Below are 23,774 nucleotides of genomic sequence, written 5' to 3'. Positions count from 1 at the left end.
AGATTGTTTAACTACGACCCTATTTTTTAATTTCTCTTGCTATCATTGCAATCTCAACCCTAGTTACATTTGTAACACAGTATCGATTACTATGATTATAAACGAACAATAAAGATTTATTCGATATCTAATTAAAACTCCTTAATTAAGAAATTGAATGAAAATTAAAAGTCTATTAGCTTGATGCCAATTAAATCAATGCTTTTGCCTCTTCCAAAATACAGTAATTAAGAAATTAACAGCACCAAATCAAGATTGTGATATATGAAGAAGTTGAGATTATCTTTTTACTTTTTTAGCTGGTGAAAAGAAACTGAATAAAAGAAAATTTTTATCACTGTAAGCAAACAAAACAAAGGGGTTGATTCACCTATATACTAAAAGCCCGTTTTCGTGCTCTTCTAAATAAAAAATAACTACTGCTGCAAAAAATTGCAATGATGTTATCATATTATAGTATTAAAAGGAGCAGAACATACTTAAAGATTAACCAACAGTACGGTATAAAATACTCATAGATATCCCATCAAAAGAAGGAAAAGACCCACAACATATCATGTTGGAAATTGACATCCAAAAATAGGAAAATTAAAACTACTTCCTAGATGGGCTACACCATCCACCTATCTACTTTCCTTCCGGTCTTGATTGCCCGAGTTAAGAGCAATGTTCCAACGTACTGACTCTACGATACAATCCAAAGGAAGCCGATCCTCTCCTTGGGGCCTCCCAGCGTAATTCTATCAAGATAGATGTAGAAGGTTCCCTTATCTTGGCAGTAAAAAGCATGGAAAATACTAGCATGTTCGAGGGGTGCGTTGGATGATGTCCGTGTTAATAGGGTTTGAGTGAAAAATAATGTTGTTGCCAGCAGTCCATATTTCGTAAGGAAAATATCGAATCTGGAAACCATAATATTCATAAAGCCAATAAAATTCATCCATGCACTAATTGCATATAAAATCATACACGGTCTGATGCTAAAGCACATCATCAATAAATTTATAAGTAATTCAAAAATTAAATATAACAATTATTTGTAATTTACTTGCATGAAAATTAATTAAAAACATTTTTTTTTGGGACAGACAACCAATCCTTGCAGTTATAGTAGTATTAATCTGTCCAAATCTCGCAATCTGGTGACATATGTGGGTCATAGCAATAATGCACAATCCCAGCGACAAGTAATAACTTTTGAGTAGTTTCCACACCAAGATTGGTCAGTTATGTGTCTTTGTTAATAAGCTTTCATCATAGTGTCATTTTGGGTTTCTATTTCCGTTGAATTTTCCATGTAACCAAAAGGATGGTGAACAATTCCATTCGATGGAGTTAGTTTTTTCCATTATCTAATCAGTTGCGTGTTACGAAAAACAGAAAATGAAATCCAATCGTAACTTTGAGCCTGAGGGTTAACTCGCATGAGCTACCTTTGTTTATGAAAACAATTCCGATACCATGTTGTCTTGCCCGTATTGCAAGGCCAAAATGAAATCCCGAATTACTTGTGGAATTCAAATCCAAAAATAGGCCTCATTTGTGTTATTACTATACTCTTAACCCAGAGTTCAGACAATCAAGTCCGGTCACAGAAGCTAACCCCAAAAATCCCAAAAGACTTCACTGATACAAATAACCCGACTTGAAATATTAGCAGCTGACGTCAGCGACGAAATAAAACGAATTAAATTAAAAAGAGATTTACATCGTAAAGTCCACTATTTATCTCTCACTCCATCAAGATAAGGAAAAAAAAACCGCAAAGGACTAATTCCAATTTTCTTATTGCATTATTCTTTAATTGTTTCAATACTAAGGAAATTGCACCAGTTGTTATTTACCACAAAAGGCAGTCGGACAAAAGAAAACACAACATATCCATATCAGTTGAGGTTGAGGTTGATGTGAGGATCAACATCAACTCTAGCTACCCCTTTCCCAGCCTCAGCAGCCTTAGCGACTTCCAGTTCTCCGACCACAAGCTCCGCCACGTCGCTGTTTTCATCCCTCACTATCTTCTCTTCTTCTTCCTCATCCACGTAGTTAGGATCCTTCTCATCAATAGCAGGTGGTGCCGCCATCAGCTCGTTCTCCGCCAACCCATCTGGTCCTTCCCAGGTGTACTTCCCTCCACGACCCGACTTCGGCGGCGGCTGATCAATCCCTATCCCATCAGCCGGGTGTCTTTCCAGCCTTTGTACCCCTTTGTCCTCCAACTTCCTCTCTATGTACTTAATGGTGTCTATTTTACGAGAGGGAACTTTAGTCCTTTCAACTTCCTTTCGACCCTCTTCGTCGTGGCTAACTGCTCGGATCACCGCAGAGCCTCTCTTCTCTTCCATTTTGTCGTTCGCTGATTTCGTTTCTTCACTATCGCTTCTTTTTGCTGTCTATAAGTTATCTACGTTTTTCTAATGTTTTTTTCTGTGATACAAGGGCTTTGATTAGAGTTTAGAGTTTTATATAGAGACAGTGAAAGTACTAGAAAGTTTAGGAAAATGAAAATAAAAGAAAGTACTAGAAAGTGGATATAGTTCGGGTTCCGACATTAGAATCAGATACTAGAAAGTACTTGAAGAAAACATCGAGACGTGGTGCTGGAAGGTTCTGCCTGCCACGTTGTTATGCTGGGCTTTTGCCACCCGGTGTTGTCAAATTTTGAATTATTGATAGCAGTACCGTTGTCGTCTCAGTCTCTATTAGAAGAGATTTTATCTGCATGGTTTATGTTTGGAAAAATAAAAATATAATTATTATAGTAGTTATATTTTTTAATTATAAAAATTATAGTTTTTTAGATATATTTAATTGATAGAATGTAATTATATTATAATTTTATATATCATATTTAGTAATATAAATTGTAATCACATAATTACATAAAATATATTTTTAAAATATATTAATTATTATAAAAATTATTAATATGATAAAAATTTTAAACGAATAACAAATATTAAAATTAAGTCATATTATATAATATATTAGTCCAAGAAAATAGTTTATCCTAACATACCATTTAAGATTTTGAAGTTTATCTAAATTTCCTAAAATTTTAAATAATAAAAAATAAACGTTATATATAACTTTATCTAATTTCTCTAGTATTCTATATTATTTTATTATTCTTTCTTTAATATTTAACAAACACTTCATTATTTCTTATCATCCATTTGTTGGTTTTTAACCGAGTTCATCATCATCTAAATCTGAATCTGAATCTGTGCTTGTGTCATTAAGATTATCAAAATCTCCTTCCTTTATGTACTTTTCAATGAATTATCCCAATTTCATCTAGGTATGAGATTATGAAGTATGCAAGATGCTCAATCTTTTTTATGCTACATTGAGATCGTGTTGTTAATATGAGAAATATTGTTTTAGAATAACAAATATCCTCTCAATCACATTTCAAGCTTTGAGCATATTAAATTAAAGAGTTGATGAGATAAATATTTTTATAACACTTTTTATAAATAAATATATTATTTTTACACATGTAAATAAATTAAAATTCAAGATAAAAATAAAAGAAATATATAAAATTTCTTTTACCAAATATATATAAATTTCAAAAATAAAAATAAAAATCCTAAAAGTAGAAGAAATATATAAAATCCCCCCAAAAAAATGTATATAAAGAATCTAAATATATATAAATTTAAAAGGAATATATTTGATAAAAGTAAGGACGTTGGAACTGGAGGTGTAACAGACTGGTGTCCACAATGTTTAGACAATTGCATAGGGTAAGAGAGTCGTACGAATGACTGGACAAGAGAGACGAACGGCTGGATGATCGTGCGGCTTGAGTTGTGTTTGAGCGATGCACGAGCAATCAGTGTGTGGTGATGATTGGCAGGTGAGATGATTGGTGGGTGGCGGTGCTGGGCAGGTGAGATGATTGGTGGGTGGCGGTGCTGGGATGATTCATTAACCTAAAAATTAATATTTTGTCTATAATTTGAAAAAATAAATATATACCTATATTATTTATTAAATTTTTATTAAATTAGTGTTACATTTAATTAGGTAATCAATTTAATTAAAAATTACGAAAATATTATTTCATAATTAAAACAAATTATATTATTTGAGGGTAGTTTAATTTTTTAATTTTAAAAATTAATAAAAATACCCATATAGTGATATTTGAACCCAAACTAATTGTATTATTAAAGCTTTTAATTTACTACTCAATTAAAACTTTATTTTAATATTGTTATACATTTCAATATTTATTATACACATTTTACTACATCCATCAATTGCATATTTATACTATTATTAAGTGTTTTAATGAGTTGATGTCACCATCAACCAAGCCACCAACTCAATTAGGAAATTATAGAAACGTCCTTTCGCAATTAAAAACTAATAAAAATATACATATGAAGAAGTTTGAACCTGAACCAATTAAATTAATAAAACTTTAACTTACCACTCAGCTAAAGTTTTATTATATTTTTATACATTTTAATATTTATTATATACACTTAATTACCTACATCAATTGTATATCTATACTATTTATTACATGTTTTATTGAGTTGGTGCTACACTCAATCATGTCACCAATTTAGTTAAGGAAATTATGGAAACACCCTTACGTAATTAAAATAACTTATAATATTTTAGGATAATTTAGTCTATATTAATGTATTTGATTGAGATGAAATCATAAGTTAATTTAACACTAACTCAAAATTGATGATAACATCATGATAATCAATTTTAATCTAATTTTTCATTTTAACTTCATATATATTTCATGTGTTATTATTAATTAATTTCATTATTTATTATATATTATTTTTAAACACATTTGTGTTTAAAACTTATGGTTATCACACCCATACGCATGTAATACGATTTCTAATATTTTTTAAATTGTTATAGAATTTTCTAGATTTTTATACGAGGTGAGGGGAGTAAAATGAATTTTAACTAAAATAATTAAGAAAACCAATTTAGTAACAATATGCTTTTCTTCTTAAATAAAAGTTATATATTTAAACAACCCTATAAATTTTTGTTTTATATATATATATGTTTAGATTTTGGTTTAACTCACAAATTTGTATTTAAATTATATTTTTTTATCTTGGTATTTAAATTTTTTCTTTTGTCGTAAGTGTTATCTAAATACTTTTTTTTCAAGTTGGTACCTTCGTTAATCAAATCGTTAAATTTATTTTAAAAGAGGCTTAATGAATAAATTGGTATCTAAACTATGTTTTTTTCCCATTTTGGTACATAAATTTTTTTTGCCATAAGTGGTACCCAAACTATTTTTTTCCGAGTTGGTTAGTTCAATCGTTAGTTAAAATGTTAAGTCTATTTAAAAATATCCAATTAAAATTGACATGTAACAAAAAGATAAAAATATTATTTTATCTTATATATATATATATATATTTCTTTCTTTCTTTAGAATAGACCGGTGGTCAAAGCAATCAAGCAATCAATTCTTGCTTTGATCAATTTGTCAAATTCGATCAAATAAATGATTAAAAATTCATAAAATAAAAACATTTAAAGAAAATTGGTTCAATGATTTTTTAAGCTTGGTTCAATCTATCTATACTGGTTCGCGAGTTAATTAGTTCAATCCCTATCTCTGGACCAATGCCCTGACCAGTTCCCGATCTAGTTCTAAAAACACTGATTTTGATCGATGAAATAAATTTTCTGATCCTATATATCAGGTAAAGCAAGTAGGCAATGAAGTTCAAAGATATAATTAATCACCAACGTCTCAACCTCGAGAAGGTAAATTTCAAGCATTGTTAGTATTTTCAAATATTATAAAGGAAAAAGAAAGAAAAAATAAAAAGAGATAAATAATGTAAAAGAAAAATTTTAAAATATATTTTAAGTTTATATAATGTGGGATCTATTATTGACTAGAACTCTTTTAACTAATATAACATTTTGGTATAAATTGGGTAACAAAAGAATTATTTAGGTATCACTTGTGATAGAAAAAATGTTGAGGTACTAACTTTAGAAAAAAAAAATAGTTTAAGTATCAATTTGTGAATTAAACTCTTTTAAAATAGATTATCAGTTTGATTAATGAAACTACCAATTTAGAGAAAAAAGTAACTTAAGTAACACTTGTGAATTATGACAAAAAAGTTTTGGTGCAAGATGGAAAAAAGGGTATCATTTATGTACCAATTTGTAGTTTAAGCCTAAAATAAATTAAAAAAAAAATTTCAATCCAAAAGTAGGACAACAGAAATATTTCAAAGGGCAAATTGTTAATTAAGCCTAATAATTTGAATAAAATTAGTTTCTAAAAGGTTGAACTCGAAATGGAGAAAAATAGAAGTGTTCAAACTTCGAAGTAGAAGTGAAATTGGTAATATATAAAAATGATCCCTATTCACTTGGCAGGGACACGTTAATATCAGGGTATGGCCGATGGATTGATGTGGGTTCCAAGCCATTCCAACTGACAGCTTGAGAGGATCCAACATTTGTATGTTTATCCATTGTGGTATGATTTGGTTCCCCATTGCTTTCCTTTGGAAATGGGGATGTGGGTGTCGTGCAGAACTTGAGATCACCATCAGGTTCCGCTTGTGAGATTGGCCTTGCGGCTGTCGCCGTGGCTGAAGGCGCAGTACCCACCGTGTGCTCAGCTTGATTCTTCTTTTTATGCACTTTGTAACCGTTTGGCATGAAGCTTCCTACCACAACCTATAGCAAAAGAAAATGGAACTATATATATAAATATATATCACTCAAAGCATATAAATTTGTTTAAAAATGATGTTAACAAAGTAGCAAAGGACTTTTACTTGTATTGGGCTAGCAGCCACCAAGGAACCTGCAAGTCCACCGCCAATTACACGACCATCTGGTCCGGCCAATGAAACACTTAACCCACCAGTTTTACTTTTTCCACCACCACGGTCACTGTCTGTAAATGACCCAGTTAAGGACAATATCTCAAACCGTCCCTGCATTGTAATTTAAAGTTTTATCTCAAACTGCTACAGTTCAAAAACAGAAGATTTATTATATAAATAACTAAAAATAAAACTAAAGGAAATCATTGCAGGCAGCATGAGAAGTATAAACCCTTAATTAATTAAAACCAAATGCTGGAAACCGTAAAGGACAAGATATAAACTAAGGTAGAAATATTCATGCCTCGTATGTTAAAATACCACCAGATGAACCAGGTTGTCGAATACAAACAGTGGAAACAGCTCCATTTGCTGACAGAACACAAATCCCACGAGGTCCCTTTTGAGAAAATGAAAGAATATTGCCTGCAACATCCTGCAACATTCAATAAAGCAATGTTTTCCCATCATGCAAATTGAAGACATTTGGAGGATTCAAAAATCTGTTTATTTATACCCAAATTATCTCAATTAGCAATTCTCATGTTTTCTAATCTCGGAACATTACCTCCCCAGTGTTTACTGTGACCACATGTGGCGTAAAGTCCCCACCAGCTGTGCTAGCAAACAACTCAACTGTCCATATTTAAGATATAATATACATGGGTCAGTTTCTATTTCTTTCCTAATTAATGTCCAAAGCAATAGGGATTGATTAATTAATGAAAATAAAAGCCCGAAATTCACCAAAAATTGATCATAATCAAATCTCTTAATTTCTAGCAGTATTCAAGAGGAAACAATGAGAAGCAAAAACCAAGTTCCTATATATTATTAGCTTTAATTTCTAGCAGTATTCAAGAGGGAACAATGAGAAGCAAAAACCAAGTTCCTATATATTATTAGCTTTTCTTTTCGTCAAATTTGAAGTTAATGTGAAAAATCCACAGTCTTATTTATTCTTCAATATACAATTCCTTAAGCATGAATCAACTACCCATAATGGTTGGGAGAGACTTAGAGAAAAGAACAGTACCAAAAAGGGCAAGTCTTTAAGGCTAAATTATATTTCTTGCTCAAATTCAAGATTATATTTTTATTTTCCTCAGCATGCAAGTTGAATTGAATACTATATACCCTCGAAAGAAAATGACAAAAAGACATGCAAACAATTACAATATATTAATATCTGACATGCAGACAATTACAATATATTAATATCTGCACTTTCTCTGGAACCAAAAAGAAGTTTCCTTGGAGCTACAGAAAAGCCAAAAAGACTTCCTTGAACTTAACTTACCTATAGAAGCTAGAAGGTGGCACTTGGTAGAAGCAGGAGGCCTGCCTCTACCTCTCTTGGAAGAGGAGAAGTCAGTAGGAGAAGTCGTCACTAATTTATATGGTAACCTAAGGTTCCCATCTGCATCATATTTTCTTGGCCTCCCTCTCCTTTTCTTTCCTAAAGAATCAACCCCACCTCCACTTGGTCCTGGAACTGTTGTTGCTGTGGTACTTATTGTGGCTCCCTCGCCTGTTGCTGCATTATCGAGGTTTCTCTCCAAGTCCATGTTCATGACTTGAGATAATACCAGGCTACCCAGTGGCAGATGAGGTGAGTTAGTGTCAGAGTTGCCTAGTGACATAGGCATCGTGCTCAACTTTTCTTCCATGTGTTTCTTGAAAGTGGCAAACCCAAAAGAGGCTCTTCTTAAAGGAACAGAAAGTTAGGAGTTGGCAAGCTGGAGAGAAGGACCCCCCCAAAAAAAAAAAAAAAGGTTTGAAACAAAGACAGGTTTGCTTGAAATGGCGCCAGAAATAGAATGTAGAGAGAGAATTAGAGATTTTATAAACTTCCCTCTCTGAATGATGGAAGAGGCAAAAGAGAACGAGGGAAGCTAAGGTCTTTCTCTTCTCTGGACTACACAGCCTTAAAAACAGGGTCCTCAAGCTGCCCCACTAATGTTAGAAAATGACTTCATGTTTTCTATCAATTTTGCTTGCCTTCGCATAAGTTTATATTTAAAAAAATTAATGATTGTGTATCGATATGAATAGGACCAAAAAGTTTTGAAGATATAGGTTATATTTTGCCATTCCTCTCCTGTAAAATTGAAAAAGGAAAGTGGGCACAAATTTCTTGTTTTCTTTTCGGACAATATAGGTAAAGTATACCATAATTCAAATGCTTAAAATATTACTGCCACAAAATTTTGAATTAATATAAAACAGTAATCCTTTTTTCTAATCTGACGTAAGAGGCAACGTCTTCATAAAGGTAATTTTATGCGAAGCTTTCAATAAAGGGTAAATTCCATAGTTTGTCACGCAATTCTTATAAAATTTTATTTCAGGCACTAAAAATAATTTTTTTTTAGTATGGACTCTACCATTACATCTGTTTTATCATTTTAGTTACTCATCATTAATTTTCCATTACGTACACTCATTTTAATCATTCAATTTTAGTAAATTTTATTTTGGTCACTTATTTTATCATTTTCTTTTCTTTTATGTTTTTAAGAATTAATTTTATTTTTTCAGTGACAAGAAAATCTGGGTTAGAAAAATAATTTTTTTAAAAAATTCCTTTATTTTACCTATTTAAAATTAATTTCACTTTTCTTCTCCGTAAAAGGAAGGAGAAAACCTAGGGTTTTACAGAGAAATTATCTTAACTTTTATAAGAAAAACTTGAGATTTACAAGAAAAATAATTTATCTTTTATCTTCTTTTTTTTCTTTTTTAGAATTAATTTTAGTTTTTGATAAAAATAAAAATGTGGTTTACCTAAATTTTTATAGGAAAAGTTATTTTATCTTTTTATTTCCTTTGTTTTTATTTTTACAATTAATTTTAGTTTTTCAATAAAAGAGAAAATATAAGGTTTTGTAGGAAAACTTTACTAAAATTTACTAAATAACACAGTTCCTATAAAGCTCAGGTTTTCTTTTGAGAAAATAAAATAAGCGATCAAAATGAAAATTTACTAAAATTAAGTGACTAAAATGAATGCATGTAATGATAAATTAAGAACCGTGACTAGAATGACTAAAGTATGTAATGGTAGTGACTAAAATGACAAAAATGTAATGGTAATACTCATATTGCAAATTTTTATTTCTGATGCCTTAGATAAACATTTATGAAAGTTAGATTACCAACCATATAACTTACCCTTCAAAAAAATAATATTTAAAGAATACGATTACTAAAAATGTAATTATCAAAAAATAATATTATATTGCAATTATTGATACTAAGGTATAAAAAGTATGATAGTTTATTTTATACAGTATTTCTTTTTTTTCCTTACAAATGACTTTTTTTTGGGTTAATTTTTAAACATTAATCTTAATTATTCTAAATATTTTAGTTAATTAAATATTATAATATATATAAACTACTTCATCAAAATAAAATTTAAAAATTTAATGGATAAATTTTCTGAAAGAATGAATAATATTTTTAAATAATTATAAAATCGAAAATATTTTACATAAAATATAACAACCGCCATAGAGAGTAGTAAAGTTGAGAAGCAAATTTTTTTGTCAGTTTATTCTCTAGAGTTCATTTTCAAACTCCTCAAATAAGAATTTCAATTTTGATGAATTTAAAATTAATTTTATCTTTATTATATTAAATTATCATTTAACTTCTAAAATTTAAAATCAAAGTTATTGGGTAGATAATTTTATTTGTTTGTTTATTTTAACACATATTACAAATTAAGAGAATAGATGATTCTTTCTCGAGACAAAAGAAAGAAGGATGATAATAATAAGATAGGGATGGAAACAAAACACTTAACAACTATTATGTAAAGCATAAAACAATTCATAATCTTATTGCTAAAGATTCATGGGACGATTGAAGAACTCACACACTCAATTACATATGCGTCCATCTAAATTATCATGCTCAATCTTGTAACTTTATAATGGGATGAACGCTATTTGTTAATAAGTTAAATGCCATATTCAATTAAAAAAGTTTAATAAGTAAAAAGTATTTTATCTAAAGAATACTAATATATTTCAAAAATTATATTAATGTTTTTACAATTAAATTTAGATAAAATTAATTAATGAAATAACAATTTAAACAATTTCAGATGGTGTTTATTTAAAATATTATGTCTATTAATAAGTGGTTAGAAGAAATGGGAATAAATTTTTTAAGTATTTGGATCAAGATCAAATCCTGAAATTGACATTGTCGAAAAACTTTACTTGAATATTATTTCGATCCGAACAAGATTATATTAAACTGTAAAATAAATAAAAACACTTATAATTGTATAAAAAATTCCAATATAAAGCTTAAAAAAAGTCAAACTACAGTAGCAAAACTGAAAGGTAGTCACATAATTTAAGAACCAAATTTTTTTATTTTAATTATTTTAGTATAGGGTTTTGACAATTGAATTTCTTCAATATCGGGAATGAGACAATAAAAGAGAAATTCGGCTTACAAATATGACTTGAGACATTTGACGCTCACGGATTTTGAGTTCTGCCATATTTATCGACTTTTATTGGTGTTAAATTTAGCTTAATATTTTGATTTTTTTTTCTTTGACTCCTACCGGTGTCGAAATATATATTTTTTTGTTAAATATAGATATTAAATTAGACTAAAAAATAGCATTGGAATCACATTAACAACAGTATAAACTCAATTATCAAATTATAATTCAGCATTTAGAGTAATGTTCAATTCAATTGCCATGTATTCTATGTAAAATTTTTACATGAGAAGCGCTTATTTGAGTGCTTTCATAAATGATTAACCTTTATATATTTATTTTGAAATATTTGAATCTAATGTGAGCAATCTTAAAAGATTGAACCTTAATTTAAGCTTTTAATCTAACTAATAGAAAGTATAAATCAATGTTTTTTAAATTGAACCACTAGTTGAATCGGTCAAATCACTAGTTCGCGAGTTCAATTGATTCAATTAAAATATTATTAAAAATTAAAAAAACTAATAAAATTGAAAAATTTTAGTTCAACCATCTAATTCATTTGGTTTGTACTGATTCTCAAGTCAATCGATTCAAATTTCCTTATCAAATTGATACATCAACTGATTCGACCGACCTGTCCAACCTATTTCAAAAAACATTAATGAAACCAAAGACTATATTTGTTACAGCATTAGTAAACTGGAAATAATAAAGTAACAAAAGATCTTGACCCCAAACTTAATATTGATGAAAAGATCTTAACCCCAAGTGAGTGAAGCTAGGGGCGAACAAAATTTAATTCGATTTGAAAAATTTGATAAAAAATTTAAAATTTGAATTAAGTAGTTTGAGTTATTCGGATTAAGTTAAATAAAAAATAATTTTTAGTTTAACTAGAATATGAATTATACAATTCAAGTTATCTGAAAATCTAAATAAGAAAAGATAAAACTATATCGTTTTGATAAATATTTACTCATTAAATTAAAAGGTAAAATCATTATATTATTTATATAATTAAGTAATCTTATACTTTGTCTATTAATTAAATAATCGGTCTATATAAAATAAATATTGAGTATAAATAATAAAATTTATTAAATTAACTCAAAATTTTTAATTCAATTCAACTCGACTCGATTAGACGTAAACCCGTAAATGAATGCAAAACAAACTAGGTGGGCCAACAAATCCAGGATCCTCTCGCATCTCATTTCCACTGCACCAAAGTTGCAATAAAATTTTGCATTTGTTAGGGACCGCCCAACCCAACCTACTTTTTCAAGACAACCCACTTTTTCCCTCTTTGTTTCTTTGAAAATATTTCTACCTTTTTAATAATTTACTGCAATATGAGGAGACTTATTATTTAATTTGTAGGAAAGTAGGGACATTGAAAATAAATGGCAATGTGTTACTATTAATTTGGTGGTTGGTTACTCTTTCCGGTTTCTATGATCCAAATTTCACCTAACCTACCAACGTTCTTTAAAATTATACTGTGTATCATCTCATTTTTTTGGTTTCCAGCAAAACTATTTTACTGTACTGGATAATCTTTTAACTATTTTTAATTTTTAAAATATCAGTAAATAATAAATTTGTGATTCAAAAATATTCATAGTTCAAGATTACAAATTTTAAGATTAAATTTTAGTTTTTAAAGCTGAATCCAATCCAACATAAAGTTGAATTGTTTAAACTCGTTTGATTTTTTTTTTTGTATTAGTTTTTATTAAGTGTGATAGGTATAATTGTGACAATAATTCTTAAAATGAGAATCACGAAAATTAATTTTTAGATTAAAATAAATAAAATTAAGTTAACTGTTTCACTAAAATAAAGAGCACAACATTCAAAAAAATATATATATTCTTTTCACCCTCTAATACAAGTTTTAGGCTGAATTTTCTTTTGGATAATTTCAAAAAAATGGAAGTAGATTTACAATGGAATCGAAAGCAAGAGATTAAAGACAATCAAGATTAAACAAGTTGAGTATTTGGTATTTATTTTTCTTTCCCAAAAAAAGTTGAAGCGTATTTTCTCAAAAAATTTGAGAATTTTTTTTATTGGTTGATGAAAAAATAAATACAAAATATTGATATCAATCGAACTAAGACTCAATTGCTAATATAGATTAATTCTTAATTCTTAAATTTGTTTTTTTTATTTAAGAATTCTAATGATTGTTATTATATACAACACTATTTCGTTTAAATTATCTTTTAATCAAATAAATTAATGCGTATTAATAGTTGATTATGACTGTTTCATTAAAATACTTTTCAAAGCCCGTTTAATGCTGCCTTATGATTAGTTTTGTGTCGTTAAAAGAAGAAAATTTATAGCTTCAAAGAAAGAAGACAATTTTTGTAGCACATTAATGCCAAAGTTTATGCCTTCTAAATTGAAAGATATTTAGCTCGTAAATATTGCCCATTAATGTTACATTATATTACACATTTTAAGTAGTAAATATACATGACTTGTTAAAAGTATACACTCAACATCAACAGTTAAAGATTTTTTTTATATAAAATATTTAAAGATATTATCGTTTATAGGTATCTAACATTCTACACTTGTTTTCTTAGTAAAAAAAGAGCTTATTTAGACTCAAGCTCAAAGCTTGAATTTGAATTTAAATTGAAATGTCCAATATCTAATAAACTTTTTTAAAGTTTCAAGCCAAAGGAGGATCCTTTTGAGGGCCTAGGGCTTTCACCCTTCAAAACTTTGAATTTTTAGATTTTTTTAAAAAATTCTCATTGATTTTACAAAATTTTTAATTAAACCCTCAAATTTTTTTTTTAAAAAATACATTAAACTATTATAATTTTTGAACATTTTACTATAAATTAAGTTGCTTTAGTTGAAATGCAACTCAATAATGATTGAGCTAATTTGAATTTTTGAGTTAAAATCAAATAATATATATATATCATTTACCCTATAATGTACCGTATGTATTATTTCTTCTTCTTTTTAGTTCTCTTCAACTAAAATATTCATGGTGCAAGAATTTTGGAATAATCTTGTACATATTTTTATGTTGTCTCATAGACAAAATAGTTGGTATGATATTGGCTAATAAGCCATAAATCCACCATATATTTTTCATATTTTCATTACATTAAAATAACCTACAAAATATTTGTTTGCTTGGATCAAACAAATTCTAACTTCAGTTCAATTTAAAAATTCATTAACGTTCAGTATTTATTCAAATAAACCTTTAATACAAATCAACTTTTGCTTAAGACTACACCTTAATTAAAAAAAAATCAACAATATCAAATCTCTCAGTTTTCTTTTTCCGTTTGCACATTAGTTCACTAATTAATATATATATATATATATATATATATATATATTATGCTAATTTAAATAGAAACTAAAAAAATTAAAAAGAGTTATTTAACGTTAAAGGAAAAAAAATAAATTTAGTTTTCCAATAAAATCAATAAAAAAATATAATAGGCATTAAAAGGGAAAATAAAAGTAAACAAGAATAAAATTAATCTCCTGTCTTTAGATTTATGGACCCCAAAATGATTTATAACTTGTAGTGATCTCAAGATATATAACCAAAGAAAAAGGTGACCATTAATCTTTAGTAATTTTAATTCTCATTTCCTAACAAAATAATATAAAAATAAAACCATTTCAAAGTTTTAGGTAAACTATTACCCTTTTATTATAAAAATTAATCTCTTTTATTATTTTTATTTTTTATATAATACCTAAAATTATTAATAGTCTCTCTCAACCTTTAAATAATAAGATAATACGTTTTAATACATTCAGACTTATATCTTCCTATGATAATATTAATATTAATATTAATCGAACTCAAAATTAATGGACAAAAACTTTTTATCTTAAATAATGATTTGTAGTATTAAGACTTTATTTGATTAAAAAAAATTGTCACTGCATTTTAACTTGTAAATGTAATGAATGAGCATGCGGAAAAGTTGTAATTAAAGCTAAATGCAAAGAACCAAAAAGTTGAAAAACATTCCAGTTTATTCCAACAACTTTATTCTATTAATTTACATTATTTAGACAAATCGACCGTCTGGCTAGCTAGCATTTTCGTCCTTTATAGGCAACCCTCTTTATGACTTATTTTCCTTTGTCATATCTACTTTCCTAAAAGAATGAAAAAAATATATTTGTACTTTTGTTTCAAAGAAATTTTAATTCGATTAAATTATTTGAGTTTAACACTATTCATTTAATGAGATTAATCTAAGTATGTAGATATGTTGGGTATCAACAAGGGATGAGATATGAAAGAGTATGTGATGGTGCTGGCAAAGGTCAATTCATCCTAGTTGAGTGGAGAGCCAGAAGAGGAGAGTAAAAAGGTTGAGGTTGTGAAGGAGTATGTTAAGGGCGGTAAAGAAGCTTAAATGCTTGAGGGTCCATCCTTTCTTCATCGTGGTGGGAGTATTTATAGAGAAAGCTTTGTGGTTGTTGGCATTGATGTGATGAACCTACTATCAGACTATAATTGCAATACACATGGGGAGAATGTTTGTGATGGGACGAATTCTGTTATTTCTTCTAAACCATGGTGCTGAGTGGTTAAGCTCATATGAGGTTTAATGGCCTAGAGAGTCATGTTCTAAATAGAGAAGTAGGTGCCGAGCAAGTTGGAAGGAGGTTGGATGGGATCAAACCTTCCAGGCCATTGATATTCTAGCGACTGTCCGACATATAGCAAATGGAGGAGCATCTTCTGTATAGTTTGTTGTGTTGCCACGTATCCCCAGTAAAAGAAGTATAACAAAGTATTTTATTATTTGAGTTGAATGCATTATTAATCTATTGATATATAAATTTATTTTATATATACTTAAATTTATATGTGCCTTATTATATTTAGAAATATATATAAGAAGACAAATTTGAAATAATTTTTCTTTCAATTAAAATTATAAATTAAAAATAATTTAAAATTATTAATCAAATTTTATTATTAAATATTTAAATAAAATATTTGTTAAGAATAAAGTTTATGATAAAATTTAAATACATAAATATTATCTTTTATTAAATAAAGGTAATTTTGTAAATCATCATTACATTTCTAAGGAAGTGCTTAGTGAACCAAACATGATAATGCAACTTTCTTGGGATTTTAATCAATACATTCCGATGTATACCAAAAGTTGTAAAGTAATATTTCCAGTAATCACATTCCCAACAATCACATTCCATTGAAATCATAACACGGGAAAGCACCAAACTCTACCTTAAGATATAGTAAAAATATTGAAAAAATTAGGCAACGAAAAAGAATTAGATATGTAGCCATATTTGAAACCTATTTGTGGAGTTAAATTATCCTGAGTAGTGTATTAAACACTAACAAAAAAAAACTTCATCACTTTATATATATAAGAGGTAAGGGTAGGAGTTGTTCAGGAACCAAACTCGAAACTAATGTTAATTAAAAATTTGAACACGGTTCCTTTATCACACATATGTCAGTTTAGTCCACACGTTTTATATTTTTTAACACCTAAATAAACTCTTATAGGACTTTTGATCTATATTCCTTATCTCACATGAGAGATTCATTTATTTTAAAAATTGGATAAATCTCAAAATAATACAAGAATTTTGTTTTGGGAAATGTGTCCATATTATAGTAAACATGTAACTGCTTTTCTATATAATTGAATGATTAATAAATAAATAAAGTTAATTTCACATTTTACTATTATTTCTTTTGTATTTTTGTCTTTCATATTTTGCATGCATAGCGAAATTGTGACAAGCGTATATTAGTTCATTGATTGTCTAAGTTCAAACTAAAGATAAGCGACATTGTAAGAACGTTTATATTGCGAGAAAGACAATTTACTTTAATAGATAATCTAAATGAGTCCTTAATCCCATAAAAGAATCAAAGTGAGCATTTGATTCAAATACTGAGAAGAATTATTATGTCATCTATAATTCCAATTGGGGAGATGACCAGTCTTGGCTATCGGAGCAGTTGACTCCATGAGTGAAGACATAGATGTATTCATTAGTAGAATGATACATTAGGCTAGACCCAAGATGAATTAATTCTGAATCTATTTGTAAATTAATTCATGGTGTGATTTACCTAAATCCTGAGTTAGTCACTAACCATGTATATGTAACTCATGTGCTTTGATATAAGTAGAGGCTTATGCTCTAAAGACGATCGAGCCTATAGCTGGTATGCTGGGTACATGTCTTGTATATGGCATGGCTTTACTAGCAACAGTGGAATTCATATCTCAATTAAAGAGTTAATGGTATCCTCTCGTTAACATTGTGTGAATTGATAAATATGTAACGTGGCCACGGGTTGCTTGTTCTCGAACTAACAATTTATTACAGTCATTTGTTGACAATGATCATATTAATCATTAATAAGACACAATTGTGACAATAAGATAAAATAGGATTATATTGAGTGAACGAATTTAACTTAAAGGAATAAAAGATATCATATAAGGGTAACACACACATGAGGGTTTTTTACTAAAGAAGTATAAAAAAATTAAAAAATTCCAAAATAATACACCTAAAAAACTATTTACCGAAATGGTATGGTCAAGGTGGTCATGCCACTCTGACAGGCGGCAACACCTTGACTTTTGACGGCCAACAATGAAAAAAAAAGGCTAAAAACGAAAAAAAAGCTGAAAATGAAAAAATAAAATAAAAAACAGGTCATGTGGGTGCCAGAGGCGGCACCAGTTGTGCCTCTCGCAGAGGCGACACTGGTGTTGCCTCTGGTAGAGGTGGCACTAGTGGTGTGGGTCCCACAGGCGGCACCTAAACACTATATAAGCACGTAGAATCAGCAACTTTGGGACCAAGAAACAGCAGCAAGGAGAAGAAAATAAAGGGAAAGAAAGGAGAAGAGAAGGAAAAGAAGGAGAAGGAAAAAAGAAGGTATAATTTTTTTTAAATAATGGATTTTTATATTGTTATTGTGTTTTTGTTGTTATTATTATTGTTGATTTTATTATTTTTGCTGTTAGTTATTATTATTGTTAGTAAAAATTCCTTATTATTATTGTTAGTAAAAACCCTAATTATTGTTAGTTATTATTATTGTTGATTTATATTAATTTTGTAAAAAAACCCTAAAAGGCCTATTTATGTTATGTAAAGAATGTATTAATTTTTTATGTAACTTATTTGTTATATGTGTTTTAGGTGGGTTTTTACCTAATAATATAAAATAAAATAAAATAGCAAAATAGGTTGTTTGAAAGATTAAGTACCAAATACTTAATCTTTCAAACAACCTATTTTGCTATTTTATTTTATTTTTATATTATTAGGTAAAAACCGTTTTAGGTTGATTAGATAATATTTATGAAATTTATTTGGCATGTTATATATAAATATTGTTAGAAATGGCAACATATTTGGTATTGCCTGATGAAATAACAACTTCAGCACAAAGGGAGAAAGTTGATAAGATGATGAGAGAAGTGCAAGATTACAGAATGAAACCAGAAGAAGATATTGTTCAACACGTTATCACAGTAAATAAAAAGATGCAAGAAATGTTGTGGAAAGGTCATGAAATGATTAGGAAAAATAAAGTTCAATACTTAACCCTTAGAGGGACATTAATAGAACGGGAACATCAAATCATTTTAGACCAACTTTGGAAGACATTGGTACCACGAACCTATTGGAATCTAGTTATATACTTCGTAAAGTTTATAATCTCTTATGGAGCAAGGAAAATAGCGAGACAAAGTATAGGTTCACAAAAGTTGATTGGGAAGCAAAATGTGATTGACATACCATGGATGGATAAATTAGATGTTAGAAAATTACCAAGAGAATTTCTAATTTCAATACCCGTTATAAAAATTGAATAGGAAGAAGATCCCGAGGAATTGTCAAATTGTATTGTAGAAGATGAATATGAAGAGAATCAAGAATATCTAAATTAGATTGTATAGTATTTCCCAGAAGAAGATACAGGGTCGGAGATGGAAGAAAACATAAAACTAAATTTAAATGGTTAAATGTAAAGATAAATGTTGTTTATGTATAAAATGAGAACTGAAAAACTATGAGCTTATGAATGAAAAAAATTGCATATTAATTAATTAATTTTTTTATTTAAGTATTTTATTTGGTTTTCGAATTTTTTTTGAGAAAGTTTGTTTATTTTTTAACAGATTGAGCATTAAAGATGGATAATCAATTTTTCGTATACGTTTATTTCGATGGAATTATCTTGACAACAACCGTTGGATGCATATTTGAATGTCAGCAACAAATAGCAATGAGATTTAATAGAAATGTCTCGTTGAATGATATGAAGGGAAGAATTAATGCAAAAATTGTTAGACGTTGTGGGAGAAGGATCTCAAAACTTTTCTACAAGTTTCCAGTTTCGACAGATCCAATCAAATTCATTGAAATGGAACTTGTAGACGACGAAGACGTGGAGACAATGATCGCTCTTTACTGTGGGAATGGGAGTGAAAAAAATGCACCGATTCACTTATTTGCTGAGTTAGCCGGTATGGAGGAAAATAAAGCTCACTGTATATGAGGAAGAACATAGAGCTCAAGAACCATGCATGGTGGCTCCAATATCGTACATTGATAGTGAATCGACTATACGTGGGATCGATATCGATATTAATGTTACACCCGATATGGATGTGGTTGGTGATGATGGTTACGATAGTAGTGATCCTTGTTATCAAGAGGTCGATAGTGACAGTGATCTCGATGTGAACGATGTCCCCGATGATATTGATGATAAAGACGTGAAAAACGATGGAAACATTAACGCGTCTTCAGTCGGGAACCAGATGCGACGTGTTGTGATTCATAATAATCTTGGGCCACACATGTCGCTCATAGACCCCAACGCGGCGCATATAGCCGAGTTTCCAGAGTACCCTAAAATACTTCCTGCTCACCGACTGGCTGTAAATTCTGATCCTGAGGAGTTATTCGTCGGCCAGAGATTCGAAAGTAAAGAAGAGTGCGTATTTGATATTAAGCGGTATAGCATGAATATATCAGTAGATTACAAAGTTGCAGTGTCTAAACTGACATTATATATTGGGGAGTGTTGGAAGTCGACGGAAGGCTGCAATTGGCGAGTACGAGCTGCATTTATTCAAAATTCTCAGATGTGGGAGATACGCAAATTTGTTGGGCCTCACACATGCACATCAACACGTATGACAGAAGATCATCGAAAACTTGATTCTAAAACTATCTGTATGTGTATCATGCCAATGGTGAAGGACATGCCGACCATTAAAGTTTCGGTACTGATTGCCGAAATACAAGTACGATTTCAGTATCGAGTGTCATATCGAAAGGCATGGATAGCAAAACAGATGGCAATGAAGCAATTGTATGGGGATTTCGATGCATCGTATAACGAGTTACAGGGATGGATAGCCACTATACGGGAGTATGTATCGGGGACCGTCATTGAGTTACAGACACGACCTTATTACGGCCCGGATGACTAACTACAGTCGGGAAAAAGAATTTTCCATCGAATGTTCTGAACGTTTGATCCATGTGTGCGCGCATTTCCCCACTGCAAGCCATTTGTGCAAGTTGATAGAACCTGGCTATATGAAAAATATACACAGATCTTACTTCTTGCGGTTGCTCAAGACGGCAACAGGAACGTGCTCCCGATAGCATTTGCCATTGTAGATAAGGAGAACATGGAATCGTGGGAATTCTTCCTTACCAACCTGTGGAGGTATGTTATTAGCAACGATAATATTTGCATTATCTCTGATAGAGGAAAATGATTAATTGCCACTATTAGACGTTCCGGTGTACCATGGAGATCTGTTTACTGCATCTGTCACATCACAGCTAACTTCATTAGAGATTATAAAAATGCAGACTGGAAGAGACAATTTGTGAAAATGGGTAAATGATTGCCTTATCTTTTCAATATAAGTTTTTAGGGCAATACTGTAACTTATTTTTTCTTAATACATATACAGCGTACGAGCTAGAGCCACACATTTTTCACTAAAGAATGAATCAACTTGAGAGTGACATGGAGGGTCAAACGAATATATCTTTCCGACAGTGGTTGAGTACTATGGAGCCGTGGCAATGGGCTCAAAGTTTTGACAAGGGCTTTTGTTATGGTCAAATGACCACAAACTTAGTGGAGGGGGTCAACGCTGTATTGTTGAAAATACGACATCTTCCGATTTCAACAGTCTTCTCGTCTACATTCTACAAGTTGGCTACTTTGATGCCAAGAATGGGTCAGCAACAAGTTAACCAGATTGAGGCGGGACACGTGTTTGTCGAAGATGTCAGGGATGCAATGATTGCAAACCGTCAGATGGCGAGGTCAATGAATGTAGAAATATATTTACGACACCTTGAAACGTTTCGAGTTACAGAGACTATTGGTCGTCGACCCGGTATACCACTTAGGTCCTATGGAGTTGATCTCCGGAATAGACAATGAGATTGTAGGAGATTCCAAACACTTCATTATCCGTGTGCGCATGTCGTGGCAGCGTGTGCTAAAGTAAACCTTAATGTTGAACAATTTTTCGATGATGTGTACACACTCAATCGCACGTTACGTGTATGGGAAAATGACTTTCGAACTTGTCCCAGACAGAGGGCTACACAGGAATCCGAGAGGTCGTCCGCAATCAACCAGAATCCGTAATGAAATGGACTTTAGGGAGAAATCCGACGGTACGCGTTGTGGATTATGCAGGTTAGCTGGTCATAATCAGAGTAAATGCCTGCAACGAAACTATCATGTCGGACAATCGTCACGATCAGGTAGGAATTGAACTTATGTTGTAATGTATTTATTTTATATGAAAAAAATTATATTGCAAATATTCCTCTATTTGTTCAAAATCCAGTCAAGCTATTTTCTAGAGTCGCAGTTATGAATTTATTTATATCTGGAGCTACGGAACTCTAAATTAAGATCTGATAATTTTTCTAGAAACTAAGCTTACATATCTTTTTACCATAAAATTTTCAAAATTTTTTATTTAGCCAATTAGTATAGTTTATTCTTTAAAGTTACCCCTATTTTGCTATTCCATAGCTCTGACCCTTATTCACTAAAAATAAATTATATTACAGTACGGGATTTGGATAATGTTCTTGTCTATTTTTCTTGAAAATAGACTCATTAAGGATTCTAAGTATATAAATTATAACTCATAAATATTTTTATAAAATTTTTAATAATTTTCTGAAAGCAGAACAGGGGATTCTGGAATCATTGTGGCTCTGTCTCAGAATAATTCAAATATCTCATAATATGAAATTCTTTTACTTACACTGTTTCTTATATGTGAAACTAGACTCAATAATATTTAATTCCATATTTTATCCAACCTTTAATTCAATTTCTACAATTTTAATTGAATTTTCAAAGTCAGACTACTGCTACTGTCCAAACTATTTTTGTACAATATAATGATATTTATCATAATATCATTTTCAACTAATCATGAACTCACCATTTCATGGATCCCATGCTCAATTCCACAATAAAACTTAATATAATCATCATTCAATTTCATGAAGCACAAATAACCAAACATTCCATCGATCAAGGTAATTTTTACCAATTACCTACACTCAATCAATGAGTTAGTCACATATACAAACAAGGTAATGGTTGAGTTTACATTTACTCAACTTGCATATATAACTACATATGTATCATTTATTTCATACATCCATGAAATCTCTATATATACCGGTAATAGTATGTTCCAATTTAATTAATGTTCCAATTAGATTAATGTTGTAATGTATTTAAAGTTTGTTCCAATTTATATTACAAGACTAAGTTTGTTACAAGTTTTAGTGTTTTAATATTAAAAAATGTCCAAATTAATCTAATTTACGTTATGGTCAAATTTTGTTCCACGTTTCAAAGTTCCAATTAATCTAATTAAATATATACAAAAAAATACAAACTTTTTAATATCAAAACCCAAGAAACCCCTAAAATTGATGGTTCGATGGTGTGGTCCTAGGGGTATATTTCTGCGGAGGTCGACGTTCACGTTGTGGGTGATTGCGACGACCAACATCCTCTTCAGTTGTAGGTGAAGGTGTCTGATACATAGAAGAAAAATCATATGACTCGAATGGCATCGATGAACTTGATCCGGAAGGAGTGCCATGCTGCTGTCGATACAATCCAGTAGGAGTGAAGTACTACAGTAGATACGGGCCGGGGGTAGTGCTATAATGCGGTGGATATGGGCCGGGAGAGGTGCTATGCTGCGGTCGGTACGACCCAAACATATCAAACCCGTAATGGTATCCGCCCCCTGACGAGCTCGGAAAATAGTCATTGCCCGCCAAATCCGGATAATAAGAAGTATCAACTGAATGTGAATGCGATGACGAGCCCT

At 30.1% G+C, this 23,774-nt stretch overlaps 2 protein-coding genes across 2 annotated transcripts; both read right to left on the bottom strand.

Annotated features, from left to right (window-relative positions):
• Positions 1–1,651: 1,651 nt before the first annotated feature.
• Positions 1,652–2,544, bottom strand: LOC108456064 (uncharacterized). Its single transcript, XM_017754657.2, has one exon. It carries the CDS (start codon positions 2,343–2,345, stop codon positions 1,887–1,889), a length of 459 nt encoding a protein of 152 aa, XP_017610146.1. The 5' UTR covers positions 2,346–2,544; the 3' UTR covers positions 1,652–1,886.
• Positions 2,545–6,250: 3,706 nt separating this feature from the next.
• LOC108456361 (AT-hook motif nuclear-localized protein 1-like) lies at positions 6,251–8,985 on the bottom strand. Its single transcript, XM_017754954.2, has 5 exons — positions 8,164–8,985; positions 7,432–7,499; positions 7,168–7,299; positions 6,813–6,974; positions 6,251–6,711 (listed from the first exon to the last, which is right to left on the bottom strand). The coding sequence occupies exons 1-5, from the start codon at positions 8,531–8,533 to the stop codon at positions 6,391–6,393; spliced, it is 1,053 nt and encodes a 350-aa protein (XP_017610443.1). The 5' UTR covers positions 8,534–8,985; the 3' UTR covers positions 6,251–6,390.
• Between the last annotated feature and the right edge of the window lie 14,789 nt (positions 8,986–23,774).

The sequence above is a fragment of the Gossypium arboreum genome, chromosome 9, assembly GCF_025698485.1.
Source record: "Gossypium arboreum isolate Shixiya-1 chromosome 9, ASM2569848v2, whole genome shotgun sequence".
In the NCBI taxonomy this organism is placed as follows: domain Eukaryota; kingdom Viridiplantae; phylum Streptophyta; class Magnoliopsida; order Malvales; family Malvaceae; genus Gossypium; species Gossypium arboreum.
The sequence above is the reverse complement of the archived record's forward strand: the minus strand, read 5'-3'. Positions and strand labels throughout refer to the sequence as shown.

What these genes read in the sequence shown, in the direction of transcription:
- LOC108456064 (XM_017754657.2), bottom strand. Translation starts at nt 2,345, where the DNA reads ATGGAAGAGAAGAGAGGCTCTGCGGTGATCCGAGCAGTTAGCCACGAC.
- LOC108456361 (XM_017754954.2), bottom strand. Translation starts at nt 8,533, where the DNA reads ATGGAAGAAAAGTTGAGCACGATGCCTATGTCACTAGGCAACTCTGAC. An exon ending in CCACCTTCTAGCTTCTATAG is followed by an intron (nt 7,500 to 8,163) that starts GTAAGTTAAGTT and finishes AAATATGGACAG; the next exon opens with TTGAGTTGTTTGCTAGCACA. An exon ending in GTGGTATTTTAACATACGAG is followed by an intron (nt 6,975 to 7,167) that starts GCATGAATATTT and finishes ATTACAATGCAG; the next exon opens with GGACGGTTTGAGATATTGTC.